This window comes from Vigna radiata, chromosome 4, assembly GCF_000741045.1.
Source record: "Vigna radiata var. radiata cultivar VC1973A chromosome 4, Vradiata_ver6, whole genome shotgun sequence".
Taxonomy (NCBI): Eukaryota; Viridiplantae; Streptophyta; class Magnoliopsida; order Fabales; family Fabaceae; genus Vigna; species Vigna radiata.
This window is the reverse complement of record NC_028354.1, coordinates 3,357,502-3,376,436: the sequence shown is the minus strand read 5'-3', so window position 1 is coordinate 3,376,436 and position 18,935 is coordinate 3,357,502. Positions and strand designations below refer to the sequence as shown.

At 32.5% G+C, this 18,935-nt stretch overlaps 1 protein-coding gene across 4 annotated transcripts; it reads right to left on the bottom strand.

Annotated features, from left to right (window-relative positions):
• Nucleotides 1–507: 507 nt before the first annotated feature.
• Nucleotides 508–18,699, bottom strand: LOC106759368. 4 transcript variants are annotated; one of them, XM_022779585.1, is made up of 24 exons: nt 18,019–18,699; nt 16,558–17,176; nt 16,337–16,461; nt 16,091–16,185; nt 15,827–16,009; nt 15,468–15,561; nt 12,685–12,736; nt 9,739–9,890; nt 9,484–9,554; nt 9,198–9,392; nt 9,047–9,085; nt 8,030–8,137; nt 7,237–7,326; nt 6,750–6,825; nt 6,374–6,470; nt 6,227–6,296; nt 5,809–5,985; nt 5,591–5,713; nt 4,606–4,689; nt 3,798–3,982; nt 3,157–3,295; nt 2,832–2,891; nt 1,584–1,658; nt 508–916 (listed from the first exon to the last, which is right to left on the bottom strand). In XM_022779585.1, the coding sequence occupies exons 2-24, from the start codon at nt 17,142–17,144 to the stop codon at nt 803–805; spliced, it is 2,991 nt and encodes a 996-aa protein (XP_022635306.1). In that variant the 5' UTR covers nt 17,145–17,176; nt 18,019–18,699; the 3' UTR covers nt 508–802. The 4 variants fall into 4 exon arrangements, with proteins under 4 accessions (XP_022635306.1, XP_014498000.1, XP_014498001.1 ...); XM_014642514.2 differs by having other exon boundaries at nt 18,360–18,699; XM_014642515.2 differs by having other exon boundaries at nt 18,542–18,699.
• Between the last annotated feature and the right edge of the window lie 236 nt (nt 18,700–18,935).

The following is an 18,935-nucleotide window of genomic DNA, read 5'->3' as shown; positions in this document are numbered from 1 at the left end:
CTCATTAATCGTAAGAATTGCATCATGAATTCAATAAATCTATCGTCTTTTCCGATAGAACTTGAAATTTTCAGATGCACCCAATGTGAAAGAAATAGATGGCTTTGGAGTTAGTGAAGTGAACATGCTTCACATGTTACTGGCATCATGAATTCATTGCTACGACGAAGTAGCAATGAATTTTACCAATAGTCCAATTATGACCTAGGACCAACTTCTATTTCTAGACAACAATAATATACTATTTTCAGATATTTCGTTATATCTGGAATACAACTAGATCCCTGGATAAACCGAACAATTTCAATGTTTTTTGTTTAACATAAATCAGAAAGACTTGATAGAATCATGTTGTATCAAACCAAGATGCCCCTTTATTTAAATTATCATTTTAACATATAACTAAAATTTCGATAGAGAAATTACTCGTTAAAGCATTGAAATCCATATGCATTGGTGCATAGCATGTCGTTTTCAATGAAACTGGAAATAAACGAGCCAATATGATTATTAATAAATAAACACTGCCAAAAAATAAATATATATAATTGGGGAAATTACACCTGTTGATAAGCATAAGATTGCACATTCCCTAGACAAAATTAGAGGCTACCTACATTTCATTACAACGCATTTAACTGAATACTCAAGTCAGCTCAAAATGGAGAACTTGAAACACAGCCGTATGAATAATTTGGCAAGTGATGGGAATGCAGAGGCCCTTTGAAAAGTATAAAAGATGAATCTATCTAATGCTTTGCTCAAAAGCATTGGTGATATGTTAGAGATGAAAGTGTCAAAATTAGCTCCCAAATCCAAATGGTGATTTTGTCCTGTTACCACCTTCTCCAAACATTTCATTCCACTTCCTCAACTCAGTCATGCTTGTTACATCATGCGCAACTGATGGACCCACCTACACATTTAACATTTTAAAACTAATTGCACCTCAAAGACAGACAAAAATAGCTTCAAACAAGAAAAATGTCATTACAACACACTTCTAGAACTTTATTGACGGTTAAACTTAATATAATCTATGAAATTAAGAAAGAAGTTGATTAATTACGTAGTGGACCCACAAATATTTGTAATTCTTAAAAAATTTCGACTAAAACAGTAAATACAAATAAAACTAGTCTACTAATACACATTGAGAGTACTTGAACATCCCGTATAAACATGTTAGCTTCCTTTATTCAAGGAAGTGAACAGCAGCTCTATACTCACACACACTCAACAGTAAGAAAGTATATAGAAATATGTATGAATCTGTATTTCTATTTCCTCTGTAATGAGTAGAAAAGAAAATACAAGTATCAGTGTCTCTCCAAAGAAAGCCTCCCTTCCTCCACTGACCAAGAGGTCCAGTCTCAATTCCCAAAATATTCTCTTATCCCCTCTCTCTACTCTGTTTGTTATTTATATTCCCTCTCTCTCTTCTAACAAACTAACCATCTCTCCTCTAACAGATTTCCCCTCTTCTCGCCACTAACTTTCTCTCCTTTTATTACTCCTCACATACACTTTTAATTGTCTAACAAAACATCACAATTCAAATGAACAAATAGAATATTATATACCTTGGTTTTTGACTGAACAAAATCATCCAAATTGAGAGGTCTTAGTATTGAAGCTGTACCATCATTACTGGCTTTCTGTGCAAACCAAAGGAGATACTCTGTAAGCGGGTAAGCAAATGCATCTAACAATTGAACTTTTCATAATGATGTCAGCAGGTAAAAAGAGAATCCATATCAGAGATCAATTTGAAAATTATATTTTCTAGTAATTATCAAAGTACATATATAAGAAGCATTGACTTGCAGATTTGCAACCAATAGATAATATCAACGTAGATAATAACATTACGATAGAAAAATACTACTTTGCAGATTCTGAAGTTACCACTATTGTCCGTTGACAACTAAACTTGTAACTTACTCAAAAATTAACCCGATATTAGAGTCATTGCCTTATCCAAAAAGTAAAAAGGGGATCAACCAACTTTACTGATCCAGCTTGATAAATAGAAACTTCTTTGGTGATATGTAGCTAAAAATACAGCAGGCGTTATCAAAAGCTTGATAAATAAATATATAACAAAATTTAATAAAATATTTTCCTGGAGATTTTAGTTTTCACATCATTACATATCTGCTGAACAAAGTTGCAATATATGAAATTTTTGCATTAGATCATTATTAGATCACGGGAACAACAAATTTGCATTTTATACTCGTCCAACTTTTAAAAAGGATATGTTAAGAAGTGGACTTTAAGCCTAACTCAACCCCACAAAACCGGCTTGTAAAGTGAGGTTTGCACCCAAATATATTATAAATTGACCTTATCTCTAGTTGATGTGAGGCTTCCAACACACCTCCTCACGCAATATCATCTCGAGCGTAAAACTAGACATTAATGGGTGGTCCGATAACGGCCCGATAGCATGTGGAACGACATGCCCAACAAACAACAAATATCGCTAGGATACACTCTAACCATAACCATAACTCTAAATACCAACTTGAGAATTAAACTGTAAAATAATTCTAGAGGGTTTTATTGATTTCTTTCATAATATTTATAAGAATAAATTGATACAAGAGTACACGATAATTAGAGTAACCCTAGACACAATATAATCATGATAAATAAGATAACTCTAGACACAAAATAATCATGATAAATAGAGTAACCCTAGACACAATATAATGAGTAACCCTTGACACAATATAACGATGATAAATAGGATAAATATCCTAACAAGATAGTGCAAAATTGCTATGAAAAAATATGAGCTAGTTTCAAATTTATGATCTACATACCTTCTTTTCATTCTCTAAGAGCTCTTGAACAGGTCTATACGCTGCAGCAATGCAGAGGTTCTGCAAATGTAAGCATGAAGTGGCGTTAGAGATACATGCATTGAAATTCTTAGATAGAAAATATTGCAGCTTAAGAAAGTGTGCCAATTATTATAATGTTAGGCCGACTACGCTAGTTGCAAAAGGAATTTGAGAGATGGTAAATAAGGTAGCAGTCTCAACCAACTCTCTTAATTTCCTTTAGATACCTCACTTCCCTAGAGTGGTACAAACATAGTGGTGCCTAACATGTAGCTTTAACTCAGTTGTACTTAACAATGTTTACCTTCAAATCGCTTCCCGAGTATCCATCAGTCAAGTTAGCAAGTTTGTCTAACTGAAATTCAGAATCCAAATTTTCTTGTGCTAGAAAGATGCTTAAAATCTTCAACCGATTTTCAGCATTGGGTAAATCAACATATATCCTGAACAAAATAATGCCAACAAAAATTCTAGTTATAAAAAAAATTATAATTTCCTGCAGTTATCAAACCATTTCTGTATTGTAATCTTGATTATGAATTTAAATAAACTTGTACACAACTACATCAAGGTATTTATTGAAGTATAAATGTTTAACAAAATTAGTGGCATTATTACGAGTTTGGCCCCAATATAACTCAAGCTTAAGCTTTTTTCCCAGATAGTTGACTTGACTTTTGTTGATACCATTCGATGATATAGCATAGTAGTAAGGGATATAAGAGTGACCACAAAATAGTGTTAACTTCCTCCAGATCCTAACAACTAATCCCATATCCACTTAAAAAGGTATTGAGAGCTGTAGCACAAGCACAAACAAGGATAAAAACTAAAACTAAATGAAAATCAGACACAAAATTAGACAATCATAATTTAAAAATGTGACACTGGATATGACCCTTCAGCCGTAAATCTAGCTTTCAAAGAGAAATCATATAGTTTTACCTTCTTGGTAAACGACGAATAACAGCATCATCAAGATCAAATGGCCGGTTTGTTGCACCAAGAATAAGGATTCGTTGGTGTTCTTTTGACCTCAATCCATCCCAGGCTGCCATGAATTCATTCCTCATTCTTCTGGTGGCCTCATGCTCAGAAGCACCACCTCTAGCACCAAGCAAACTGTCAACCTATACAATACAGATTCAAGTCATAAACCAAGTGATAAAGATAGATTTGAGGGTGCATTAATAACGTATAAACTATATGACATTACTTTTGAGGCACATTCCTGGAAAGTAGAAACATGTTTCGCATTGAATAAAAAGGAGTAATAAAGAATTTAAAAATCCCGAAGCATATTTTTACACTTCAGCCTTTTTGGAAGAAAAAACCACGACAACAAAATAAATCATANAAGACTGCAATCTGAATTTCGTAGTCANGAAACATTCAATTCAAGGCATGAAGATGGTACAGAAAATATCTAGATTCTCTTATGCATTGAGTAATCTTTTAAATGTGAGAAGTGCAAATTTGTGTGTAACTATTTCCAATTTAACTAATCAATTTTAAGAGCACAGACATGTCAAAGAAGAGACACGATAAAAAGTCCACTCTAAATTGTTATTGAACTATTTAGATTGCAACTATTTTCAGTTACATTGAAAAAATCAATACATAACCAAAAAATCAAATTATTTAAGAAAAAGCAAACACTATTCAATGTACCAGAAAAAATACATTATTTTATAGAATACGATGAAAGTTTTAAAAAGCAATATAATGAGAGGTTATGCGTTCAAACACTCACTTCATCAATAAATATAATGACAGGAGCAAGTTTGCTGGCAAATGAGAAAAGCGCTTTGGTTAGTTTTTCATCTTCTCCAAACCACTGTTAGGAAAAAAAAAAACAAATATATGTATAAGATATCACATGGAGAAGCTAATATACCTTCAAATAACTGAAACAATTTACATAAAATAAATGCAAAAGAAACTTCAAAGGAACTTGATTTCAGAAAAATGTTTAATTACACACTTAGTCCCTATAGTTGTACAAACTTTATCTTTTGGTCCCTAAACTTGAAAAATCATAAATTTTAGTCTCTACATATACCATTTCAATCTCTTTTAGTTTGCATACATATAACTTCTTCTAATCACTTTTATTTACTACCATCTAAACTCATAGGGACAAAAGGAGAATAAAAAATAGTCTACGGATTAGAACTAGGACTGAGACTAAAAGGTAAATTTAAAATCCTTCGTGATTCCTTCAAGGTTACTAAGTTCAAAGAAAAACCAACAAAGTTAAAGTTGTTGTACAAAGACTGTAGTTTTTTTTTTTCCTTATTGTACTAAAAACAAAATGACAATACTTGTTGTAATAAACCTACTATTTACCTTTCTGTTTATCTATCATCCAATTCACAGCTCTTGCACTTCAGAATCCCTTGGTGTGTTTTCTTGCATGTTCTTTCTTGCATGTTCTGTTCTAACCTATTCTTGGCTATTAGTTATTTCTTCTACACAAATCTATTTGGAAGTCCAAAACTCCCTCTAAGATAATTTTTTTTTTTAACATTTGGAGAGATATTTAAGATTAATACAAATTGTGGATAGTTTATAAGATAAAGGTCAAAGTTGTGTCGGAATATTTGATTGATATCATTGTAATTGTTTCCTTTCACCCTCTTTGCGGTCAAGGATATCATAAATAGGGAGCAAGCTAAATGCATATAAATTTTCAGACAAACAACTAAAACGGGGAAAATGGCCGGAACCAAAACTACCTTTGAAGTAAGGGTCGAACAAGTTATGTTAATAAAATTTGCACCAGCTTCAGTTGCAAGTGCCTTCGCCAGAAGGGTCTTACCAGTGCCAGGAGGACCAAAAAGTAATATTCCTTTACAGGGCTGTAAAATGTTTCTTCAAATTAGTTTAACACAAATAAGTGAACAAAATTAATTTGGCTACAGTGAGAATATAAACAAAAATACACAATAATTACCCGTAAAAGATTTCCTCGAGAGAAAAGCTCTGGCCTTCTCATTGGAAGAATTACGAGTTCATGAAGTGCCTTTTTCACATCTTCAAGAGCACCTACGTCATCAAACTTCACCCCTATTTCACCAGGAGGTACTACAGATGAAATGAAATTGCTCTCATACTCATCCTTTGCAAGGTTCTGTTACAATATACATATAAACAAAATCAACATAAGACGAAACATGCCCTGAATTTAAATTAAGATGTAAATGTTTGGGAAAATGTACCCTTTGTGGGTGCGAGTTTATATCTTAAGTGCACTAAGCCATTAGTACAGTGCTATACAACATTGTCCAAAGTACAATATTTATCACATGCATATAGTAATATTTTAGTTATCAACAAATATCACTTTGAATAATACTACAAAAACCACATACCTTGAGGCTCTGAGAAGACTCCCGTGACATTGTTTCCTGGCTTGTCAATCTTGAGACTGCAATTTCAAGACTTCACAAAAAAGAACAAGTGAAACTTAAAATTCTACACAATCATATATTATAGAAAAAAAGGATTTATATGTATACCTTTCACGAGGTAGNNACAATCTTTCTCCTTTAACAGAAGGANTCAAGCATGACGACAAGTAGTGATTTTTTGCCCAGCCTACTACTTTTTCTGCTTCTGAAAACAAAAACACATGATGCATACCATGACATGTTAACACATTATATTTCAATGATGGTAAATTTAATTGGTTGGTTTCCTCGAATCAAAGTAGTTTCCGAATTGAAAATCTATGATTATTACTCAATTTCAGATTTGTGTTCCAAAAAGGAAAGACAACATGGATGACACAAATCAAGTCAATCCAAAATGGGAAAGACACAAGGGTGAAGGCAAGATACAAATAAAATGGTTGAAGAAAAAATTAGAACAAATAAGAGCATGAGTGGAACTTACCGAGCTTTGTCAAAACGATGCCATCAGTATTTAAATGTAAAAGGTCAATGCATGATAGCTGATGTTCTTCGAGAACCTGCAATATGAAAATTCAGTTATAAATTATTGACATTGATGGTGTAAAATGCATCACTACTTTTATTTGACACTGATTTATGTAATACATGCCCTTTATTTGACTATTTAAATGTGCAGATTCCATTATTTGCAAGCTCAAATAAATAATAACTTTGCTTTATGACACTTGTGGATAAGTCGTTTTTATCTTTATCTAGCTTAGATATTACATTGAACACTGTATATAATACTCTGAAGTTGTTTTTAATTCTCTCTAAGTCTTATGATTCTATATAAATTGTGATTCATGATTAAAAAATTAGCTTTGCAATCCCATGGTCTGAATCTCGATTTGATACCGTATATATGGATCACAAATGATCAATCATTAATAGGGTAACAATAAATGCTTCAGAAACCAGAGAATTACCTTCCGTAGTATACTCAAATTACTACGTGAAGTCACGATTTTTTTATCTTCTTCAAGTTGTTTCTTGAATGTTGTCAGCTGATTCTCATCCTGCAAAATGTCATACAGAATTACAGATGAAAAAATGACATCAAAAAGTAAATAATATATTTCAGAACATAAAGCAAATTAATAACCAAACTACTAATATAAAGTTAGGTGCTTTATAATCCATCAACAGAAGCCTTAAGAGATCCATGTAACCAATCAACAACAGTGAAACCAAGATGACATTTCTGCTTTAGTCTTCATGAAGAACTACAAGATTTCCAATGTATTTTGAAAAATGTATATTACTAATTCTTATAAGTAGAGGGAGAGGGTCGGTATGGGGGATCCATAGCAGAAATGTCCCCCAATAAGAACATCCAGTTTTACTTAGCCAATGAAGAAAAGATGGGGGAAAATATATTAAAGAATTATAAAAATATTAGTGTACAAAGCATGCACAAGCCACTTTTCCATTATGATCGGGTTCCTAACATACATCTGACTGGTAATGAATTAAAAAAACTTTAGGGACTTGTATGTTGGCAATTAATGTTCTTGTTCATTATTGTTGTAGTGATGGGCAGTGTATTGAGATGTTTAATTAAAACATCAAATGCTTCATCTTCATAATAAGTGAGGTATTTAACAAGTGTGAGAATCCCTGTAGTTGTACTTCATAGTAGTGTAAACAAAACGTATATCTAGGTGAGTTTTCATCAACCATCATGATTACCATAAGTGGATGCATATGCCAAACAATTACCTCGGCTGGATGTATACTCAGAACATTAGAAAAGAACTTGCTAATTTCGTCATCTTCTGATGTCATGTCCCCTTTAATTTGCTCAGCCCAACGCTTCAGAGAAAGAGGCTGCAATGTTATCAATAAGAGTTCAATGATGGGTTAGGACCACATAAAATCATTTGATTCTTTCCACAATGCCCAAGTACACTGCCCTCTTTTGTTTCAGCATCCATGCTCAACACAACAGATTATAAATCATACACCAGGACAGATTACAACTGGACTCAGTCTTTATATAATTGGTCATAATGAATCTTACAAGAAAATTGAAACAGAAAAGGTAATATCTAAAATGCTAGCATATAGCGACAGAAGAATCATAATATATCTAGCTGAAATGGCTCTCTGGTCTCTCATCATATATATAATAATGAAACAAAATCATGAACATGAACTTATTGATTTGCAATAACTTGAACGTTGTAAATAGGAATGGTAAAAATCGTGTATATATCTGTTACAGGAATAAAATGGCAAGGGGAAGGACCCAAGCCGATGTATGCTAAAACATCAATCACACAATACTGATAAAAGTTCCCATAAGATCTAAAATTTCATAAATAGAATACTAAAGATATGGAAAACAAAATACTATGACAGAAGGAAAGTCAAACTAACATGAACATGAACATGAAAGCAATGTTATGGCATCCAAGATGTTATAAACATCCCAACGAAATTCTAAAATTTACCATCTAGATCATTAGACAATCTACTACAAGAGACTCAATCCGAACCTTGAGTATCTCAACAAAGTTAACAAAATATGCATACAAAGAATAAATTATCAGAACTCTTCAAAGCTATTATTTGATAGAAAAGCAATTCAGTATTACATTTATCAATATAATATAATTCATTGGGATACAAAAAGAAACGAATTAGTGAGTTGAAAGCAGCATAATTTGAAATCACAGGTTAACGATAGAATGTTTAACAGAATGCAAAGACTTGTAGAAAAATAAAGAGCATTACCAACTTAGCCACACGTCCAAGGTATCGTAGTATCATTGTCTGTCAGAAACATCACATGTGATCAAGGGAAAAGTGCATAAAATGTAAATAGTAGCAAAGTGAAAAAGTAAATGCATTTTAGTCATGACAAAGAATAACAATTGAAGCTTACAAATTGTTCTTTCTCATTTGATTCTGACTGAACTTTATTTTGCCCACAAATCAATATTATAGGACCAGATAACTGGTCAAACATCTCCTCAACCTTATGAAAAAACTCATTTTTGTTTGACTTAGGAACTGATTTATGTAACCAATGTGAACTGTCAGGAAAATAGACAATAAGAGGCTGTTTTCTACGCAAAACCTGCAAAAGAAATAATCAGACCCACCCATAAGTAAAACAACATTTTGTTTATCTTATTGTGAGATTTAAAAAATTGAAAAACGCTAGATACCTCACACAAAGCCTCCACAGCAATGTAGCAATCCTGTGATTGAGCATCAAGATCATTCTCAATGTCCTTAACTGTTTGCAAATAAAAAAAGTGTTTTAAGTCCAAGGAGATAAGCTACTACTCAACCTCTGATAAGTATAAAAAACATAATCATCAAATCCAAGCCATTTATATTTGAAAAAGGATCAAGGTCACTTTGAATAAGATAGCTTAGAAGCTAACATTTTTTCTACATTTTGAATAAGAAAAATTTACCATGAATCCAATAAATCGGGGGTTTGGTATGATCATCACTGGGGTTCTCCACCTCACCCTCGTTGACCTTGTCTTCATTAATATCCCAGATGACTGCAACTCGAACGCCATTGACCTCATATACCTCTCCTCTCTGACCATTAGTTAAAGGTCTGCAATATATCTGAATAGGTTAAAATTGGAAAACAAATAAGGACGTGAAAGCAACAAACACTTTTTGAAAATCTCACTTGCACTTAATATTAATATGTTCTGTATATCAAATTACCAAAAATATCGTGAAGAATGATATTAAAGAAAAACCAAGTCACAACTTTAAGCACATCATGAATGGCAGAAAAATGAATCGTTGACATCCCAACTATTAACTGTACACATCAATATCACACACCAAAGTCAATGCCCTGGAAAGGACAATACGAAATTCATTCAGAAAACAGGGTAAATTATATGTTTTACACCCCAGAGTATCCAAGGTCCTTTTAATGTTTTTCCATTGTCCATGCAGATCTTTTGTTAGCCTTCTGTTACTTTTGTCTTTCAAGTACTGTTTTTTGCTTACTTTTTGGTTTATAATATCACAAGCTTTTCATCTGGTCCCTCTAAATATCAAAAGTGTCTCATTTGGTCCCTAATTTTTAAGAGTCGTGCTGGCCTTTTATGGACAAAAAAAAAGGAGCCTATCAAAAGAAGTACATAGGAATGGAAATTTTTTTGAGACCAAATAGGTAAATTGCAATATATAGAGGGACCAAATACATAATTTAGCCCTTAAAAAAAATATATTAGAGGACTAGCCAGCCACACTGAATTGAAGATAAAAAAGATTATGAATATTGAGATTTTGCAAATGTACAAAGAAAGTAACAATACATCCTTAAGTTTTTCAACATATTTCATATTTTGAACTTTTTATTCTTTTTATAAAAAAATAATTTATAAAGATAGAGGTGAAGGAAACAAACAAGGGGATAAGAAATCCTCAAAAAGAAACACGTAAAATAGCAAGCCAACGCATCTGAACTTCATGAAAAGAATGCAAATTTACAAAAATCAGGTTAATTTTTTCCCATTATTGCATGGTCAAAAATACACGTCAAGTGCAAGGGTAAGAAATTGATTACACATTTTTCCCTAATACAGAAATAAAAAAAATGAATAATCAAACACCCCGTCGTGATATTACACAACATAAAAGTTTTTGAAAAATTTATTAGTTTTGTTATTGTTTACGAGTTGTGATAATGATTATAAAACACAAGACAAATAAGACAATCAGGAATCCTCCCACGCAGAAGAAACATAGAAAAATAGGAATAAAAAGTGAACCTAAAAGAGAAATAATTCCCTTTGCATGTCCACAAAGAAGACCGGAAAACTATCCTATCCAAAGAAAATTTATAGGTGAACTTGCATCGGACTCAAACCTAATATGCTACATACCCTCCCTGAGAGCATAACACACAACACCTTACCGTCCTTCCTTCTCCTAAAACCTACAAAAAGGTGTGGCGAAAAGACCAATGCATTGCTCTTCAGTTAACAAGATCCCAATTAATACAAATATATTCAATTATTCCTAGACCATGTGCACATCATTCCCTATTCAGTGTTTTGTTTCACTAAGGAACTCTCATTATGTTCTCACATTTGATCACATAAGGTCTAGGAATAGTAGGTTAGGTTTAAGCTTAACTCAATCTGAAAAACCAACTTTTAAAATGAGATTTGTACCCTCATTAATATACTCTATTTTAATCATATCACTAGTCTACGTAGAACTAGATTTTTCTACAAAAAGATATCAACAGCAGACAGATATCTCCAAATTCAAAGGAAAATCAGACAGACCAAACTACATATTACACAAACTCCTAAAGTACGTAAGTATAAAATTATATAACTCGCTCACACCCACTAACCAAGCACTTGCAAGTAGCATCAAACACACTTAAGTGGAAAGTCTTGGAACTTATTATTATAAAAAAAATGGAATACTATTTAAAAGAAAAAAAAATGGTATAATAATATAAACGCTCACAAGCATTGGCATATATAATTCATTAATTCCATCACAAGATAAATGGACAAGAGCAAAGATATCCACTGAAAAACACTTACTTCTCCAATTTGATATAGACAAATATAAAATACTTGTCTGCTCGAAAATCAGATTATCATTTTTAGAACTTCTATTTTCAGTTCCTTGAAAGACTTCGGTGAATCATTAGTTCAAGATATAGAAATACAATATTCATGTGACTAAACCGTTGTATAGGAAAGAAATCAGTATATGAAAATCTGTGGAAAGCTGTTTCCCTTTTCACACTATACTCCTCAGGTTTACGAATTCCAATCACACAGGTGCGGTGTCACCACTTCCTCTACAATTACCAATAGCACCACTGTTCTAACCACATGTTACCAGGAGCCACAAGCATGAAAATCACACACATATAATAATCATTTCAACGTCTTGCAAATACTAACTGTCATTATTTCTGCAATATTTAGCATCTTATTAAAGAATGAAGATTCTTTCTTGTGTTTTTACACAACAATCTAATTAAGAATCACATAAATTTCTCAGCTTCAGACTCGAAAACAAAGTCCAAAGTGGTCAGGAGTAACCCTTGAAAGCGTCACCTATGAGACTGTCAGTGTATCATCTATGCAGTTCTCTTGTGTGCAAGTGTCTACATTAACAAGATTACATATTTTATGTAGCTGAGTTGTGCAAACGAGGAAAATCTTCCAAAGCGTTTTATCAGAATCAGTCACGTTAGCAGTCATGGTAACAAGTGTAAGCAACTTGATGTACTTAGCTCCAAATTTATTAGGCATGCTTTATTCAATAAATTAAATGAATGTTTAGCCAAAAAAAACTGTAATTTTGTAGGAGATGATGGCCTACATAGGCGAAAAAGGGGGAAATCATTTTATTACCTATCCTCGTCTGTAACTTGAACAGATGGCCCAGTGTACCTCACACGGTCACCTACAAAATGTAATGTTGCAGTAATGTAGATATTTACGTTAATGCTTGAAATAGTTGAAAATTGGAAGCAAATAAACTAGCTTAGAAGGGTAAGTTATTAATAGTTTGCTAAATCTTAAATTCATTCGATATCACAAGAACAACAAACATATAAATTATCTTTCCCGACAACAAATTTGCAACATAAAACAACAATAACAGCAACTACAAAGTCTCATCCCTCAAGGTGAGGTCAGATAACAAAAGTAACAAATACAGTGTAAAAACTTTTAACCCAAATAGAAGGCTCTTGTTTAAAAGATTAGAAAGAAAACAGGTCATGGAGGATGGTACCACTCTAGTACCTTGCTGAGAAGAGAGAAACCTGGAAGTAATGTAATAAATTCTCTGTGTTGAGTCCACACATGAACATTCTTATTTATAATGACAAAGATCTAATAGTAGAAAATATTTGGAAAGATATTTCCCTATTAAATCGTACCAATATCTCCCTATTCAATGTAATCAAATCATATCTCTAAAGTTGGGGCATACGTATCATATAAGACTAGCCTGTGCAGATATCGTTAACACAAGTCAGCCAAATTGTTGCTGGAGCAGATAAAGTATATAATGACAAGATATCTTTATGTTGAGATACATTAGGAAGTTTTGTAATTGATTCCTATTGTTTTTAATTTTTATTACTAACATACCAATCCCAAAATCTTATGGATTTGTTTCCTAGAATATATATACAGTACTTATTTCCAAATTTATCCAATTAATGTATATATATCAAATGTATGTAATGAGACTGAATAAGAGAGAACTTATTTTTTTATAAACTTGAGATGGTATCAAAGTCATCCAAAGCCTATTGGCCTTATCATGTCACCATTATTAGATCATCCATTAATGTCTAGTCCAACATTCGATATGTATATGTTTTGGCATGAATGGAATGTGTTACAGATTCCACATTGACTAGAGATTAGACAGATTCATAAAATGTAAATAGGTGCAAATTTCATCTTACTAGCCAATTTTGTGAGAATGAATTAGGCTTAAAGTTCATTTTTGTAAAACTTTGACACTCCCTCAAGTTGGAGCATGTGTATCACACGAGTCAGCATTATCAAAAAATATTGGATGGCACCGTTGCGACTATTGATAAAAAATTGGTTGGAGAGTGCAATGGCTACTAGAGAGCAAATACAGTCAAAGGGCACAGCAGTTGCTAGAAAGAAAAGAGATGCTCAAAGGACACAGATATATAGACTGTTCCCACTCTCAAGCCACTATAAAAACCACACACAAATATTCAGTCTTATGTTCAAGATAAATAGTCTATGATCCAGTAAGTATATGCAACCCTCACTACGTGAGTCGATTTTGTGAGCTTAAGTTATGCTTACATTCACATTTTAAAAGTTCTCAACACCATGAAGAACCTGAGACTCTATTTACTTTCATATCTAATAAGTGATTAAGTACAACAAAGGGATGCATAAGATATCATCAAAAACATAAAATCAAAATAGAAAGAGGGCCATGTGAAGGAGAAAAAGTAAAGGCTGTCACAAATGACAGGGCTGCAAAATCCCATCATATTAAGAGACCAAACAAGAATTTCAAGCATTTAGGATCAGAGCATCTATTTGAAGACGCATTCTAAAGTTCACTTCTATTATAGAATTGTTTCAAATCTTGATATCCCAAAAGGATGAATATCTAATTTCCCTTTCTTTAGCACCATTTGACACTACGTTTGGTGGCCGTTGTGATTCAGTATTGGGAAATCAAAATGCAGATTCATCAAATCCTACATTGAATTCCATCTCCCCTATTTTCTTTCTTCTATTTGTCTTTTCTTCCATAGTGTGTAAATAGATCTCTAGGGTATGGGATAATGAATCATAATCTTGATTTTTTTTTGTAATTTGAATTCTATTACATCGTCATTTAAATCTCTATTTCTCAATAAAGGGTTTGTTTCTATTCCTAATGTTTTGTATGGATTGATCAACCATTAATTGAAGTTAAATTCTTTTTCATTATTGGGAAACTGGATACTGGATTGATGAAGCATGAGAAAAGGAAATCTGAAAGTTCAGAGGAGTATTTGTTGGAATACCTCATAATATCAATACTATTGGAAAATCACCTTAATTATGATAACTCCTAGGCCACCCAAGTTGCAGCATCTTTGGAGGTTGCCTTAACCACAGCCTCATGGACAGGGAGTTATTTACATATCAACTATAAATATGGGTTAAAAAAGCTTATAAAAGGTTGAACTTTCATCACTTTACGAGCCAGTTTCACATTATTGAATTTGGCTCTAAGCCCAAATTCTCAGTATGTATGTGTGATTTGGATTAGTATCCACATTTTCAAAGTTTTCATGTTCTCTAATATTTTGTGGTTTGTTTCATTATTTAGGATTATTAATATAAATATGGGTGAATTATTTAGGTTTATTACCCCATTACATATCATTGCAATGTATGATAATACACAGTAAATATTATTCAGTCTCTTCTCACTCTATTGCAAAAAGCCCACAATTTCAACTTTGAGACATCATAAAGGAAAAAGGCAAGTAATGGACAACAAGTAAATATATAATCCTAGATAGGATGAGGAAAATTGACATCTTAGTTTTGCTTGCAAGTAGAAAATGTATGATAAAATCACATCTAGCAAGTTCATGTGTATGATTGAAGTTCCAGCCAGCTGAACATGTTACCTTTCTTTAGCTGGCATCCAGACTTATCAGAAGATTTGGTATCATTAGAATTAGACTTGGAGGATTCGGAACTCTCAGATTCTCCAGCCACAATCTGTCAAAAATTTAGGGTAAGGGTAAGACATTGAACTATCAGTGGTAACGGAATGAATTCAAACTTCAAAGTTTATTTATAATCCTATATACTAATAATTCTAAAGAGAAGACTAACAACAGTTTTACTTACAATAAACTTTCCCTTCCTTTTCAATCTAGTAATATAAATTTAGAAATCTTTATTTCATTATTTTGTTATGCACATGCAAACAATGATTTCCTATTACTTATCAGTATAAAAATTAAACATAAACAATCTTTGCCTCTGTACTGCTAGCCTCTTCATTGTCTCTTGCATCTGACTTTGCCTCTGTACTGCTAAACCACTCTTCTTCATTGCTGACTTCATTATCATCATCATTCTCTGATTCGAGAGAACCCTCCTTCCCAGACTCTGCATTATCATCATCAGACTCGTAGACCGATGATAAATCATCATCAATGTCCTGCATAACAATTCAAATAAGGTAAATATTTTCTTTATGGTTCCCCTTCTAATATAGTGTCTAAACTCTTCCAGAACATACATAAGGAGCAAGGATGCTATTATCGAGCACTAAAAGAGGAACTTGTAAATCTTGTGCAAGAGCTCTAACCAATCTCTCACGATACAGCTCAGTGCCTGAAGTTAAAAAGACAACATCAACATTTGGCTATAAGGCAAAAATTATAATGAAATTTTGAGCAATAAATGCTAGTCAAATGGCATCCAAAATAAACATTACAAATTAAATAGAATAACAAGGACACAAAATAAGGAACAAATGACAAACCAGGAATGCTCTCAAGCAATATTCTCCCACTTGAAGATGAGAGCCGAGTACCAAAAGTTGAAGCACACTTATTATGTCTCAAATGGGAAGCAGCACATTCCACAAGAAGATTTTTTGTATTTTCACTGCAGGTGCAAAAATAAAATTTAATTACACAATAAAAATCATATAAGAGAAGATACCAAATTAAAAAAAGAACAAATAGGAAGAATAGTAATTACTGAATATGATAAGGAAATGTGTCCCAGGAAATATTTATTTTTTCCCAAGGAATAATTCTTCTTCTGAACTCATTTTTAAACTTATCCCTCCTTGTCAAAAATGGTGATTCTCTCCTTTTATTTTCTATAGTTAGCCTCTGATTATTAAGCCATTCCTCTTGTTCCTGTTCTCCAAGTCGTGCATGTGCATTGCAGTACTCAACCTCTTTCCCAAACTTCTCTTGTTGATTCTGCCTGTTATCAAAGTTGGTTCCATCATTAACATGTTCTTGTTTATCCTCACTTGCATTTCTTCCATCACTTTCAGAACTATAGGCACGTAACTGAGTACTGTTATGACATAAACTAGGCCTTTTGTCCCGAGCAGCAAAAGTAATTGTAGAAGAACTATGTTTACATGAATATGAACCTAAAAGACGTTCTCTGATGATCCTGCCATGTGAACCATACTCTTCCACAGCAGTCTTTGGGGACAAAGATTGAAAGTATTGATGATCAGAGAATCTTGGCCTAAAGAAGTATTTTGATGGCTGCAACACCAAAGCCCACAATCGATCTCTCCTGCATTGTATTCTCCTCAAGTACATTGAAATTACTGACTTTCTTCCACTATTACTAGCTGCAGAAGAATTCCCAACCATTAGATAATTCACCAATTGTAACCAAAGGTTTCTTATGCAATTGATCTGATGATCAAACTGCTATTAAAAGTCTGGGTAAACAATTCATACACATAGCATTGAATAGATTTCTATAAGACAAAAAATGGTGAACATTTGAGCATGATAAATGGGACCAAAAGCGACAAATATTCAGTTAATTCTAATGTCTAAATTCATAGTAAAATGGCAAAATTGAAAAACATTTTCATTCACATACAAGTAGTTCTTTGAAAAGTTATGTTATGGTGGAAGATCGTGACTTACGTGTAAGTCTAGATACAGCTGAGATTATACGTAAAATAAGAAACATAAAAATACTAGACTAAATTTACAGTTCGACCACTTAATATTCTACAAGTTTCCACATAAGACTAATTAGAGAGAGATTTTTTCTCGTGTTTTGATTATTTAAGTTCCATATAAGAAATTATATATTCTGCTCTTGAGGGCAAGACACTATCTCTTCAAACGTTAAATTCTAAGACAACAAGATAAAACCATTGAAATTTAGATAAATTTCTCAGTAAACACTTCTAAGTGAAGAAAATAAGAAGGAGAGACGAATTAAGGTAAAATGAATTGAGTTTCTCCGACAAGGTAAAATCAACTTATGCATTTCAGCTTCCAGAGAAGTTAGAAGAGAACATTTTTAAAATCCTCTTATGGAATCACTAATTATGCATAACTTTATTTCAATTCTAAATTGAACCCTAAACACATTCATTCATGAATTTCAACAAACATTTAAATCAATTATAGCAGAAAATCTAAGGTTGCAAGGGTTACTTAGATCCTATACCTATGGGTGTCTCTTCTCTGCCTTCCTATCTTCCATTTTTTTTTTCTTCTTTATCTTACATGCTTATATATATTAAGTCTCCCATGGCTCACCTTTAGCGGGTTTCTCATATTGTAATCTTTTTATCCTTTAGTATCTAATTTATCTCATATTTTAATTCTACCAACCAAATTTAAATCATATCTTAATCTTTTCATTCATCTGACCCTAAAATATAATTCTCTGACATTTCTATCACTTAATCTCTAGGACCTAACAGTTGATATCACCAAATAAAGTTTCCTTAGTAATACAAACATTCATTTATTGTTATTTATTGTTTATCCAGATGTTACACATACATACTAAGAAGCACATTTATGCACATCAAAACTTCAAAATCAAAAATAAGAGATAAGCAACAGCATCATAGCCACTCTGAATACAGAAAATGTTTCCAAGGAACCAGAAACTCCGCCAGCATCCCCTTGTCTTCAGATGATAAAGAAGGATGCTAACAGGGACAGAGGAAGGGAACTTATACAAATTATCTCTAGCAGTGCCCACAGTTATGCAGAGTTCATTTTTAGGATCTGAATATAGCACGAAATAACTTCGCAATCACAACACCTAAACACATAAATTGATATTTCAATTTAAAAGACACGAGACAAAATTCACGCTGAACTCTCCCACTAAATACAAATCCGAATACAAAAAAGAAAAAAAAATAATAATATTAAATCATTGAAAACAAAAAAAAATATAAAAAAAAAAACACCTTGGTAAAGAATGTTAAAAGACCCACACAGATAATTTTTCTCTTTGATTAATATAAACATCGACAACTTTTTGTTAACTTTTAAATAGGTGTAAATAGGACTTGAAGCAACTACAAATAATAAAAACTAACGTTAGAATATCAACAAACTTTATTT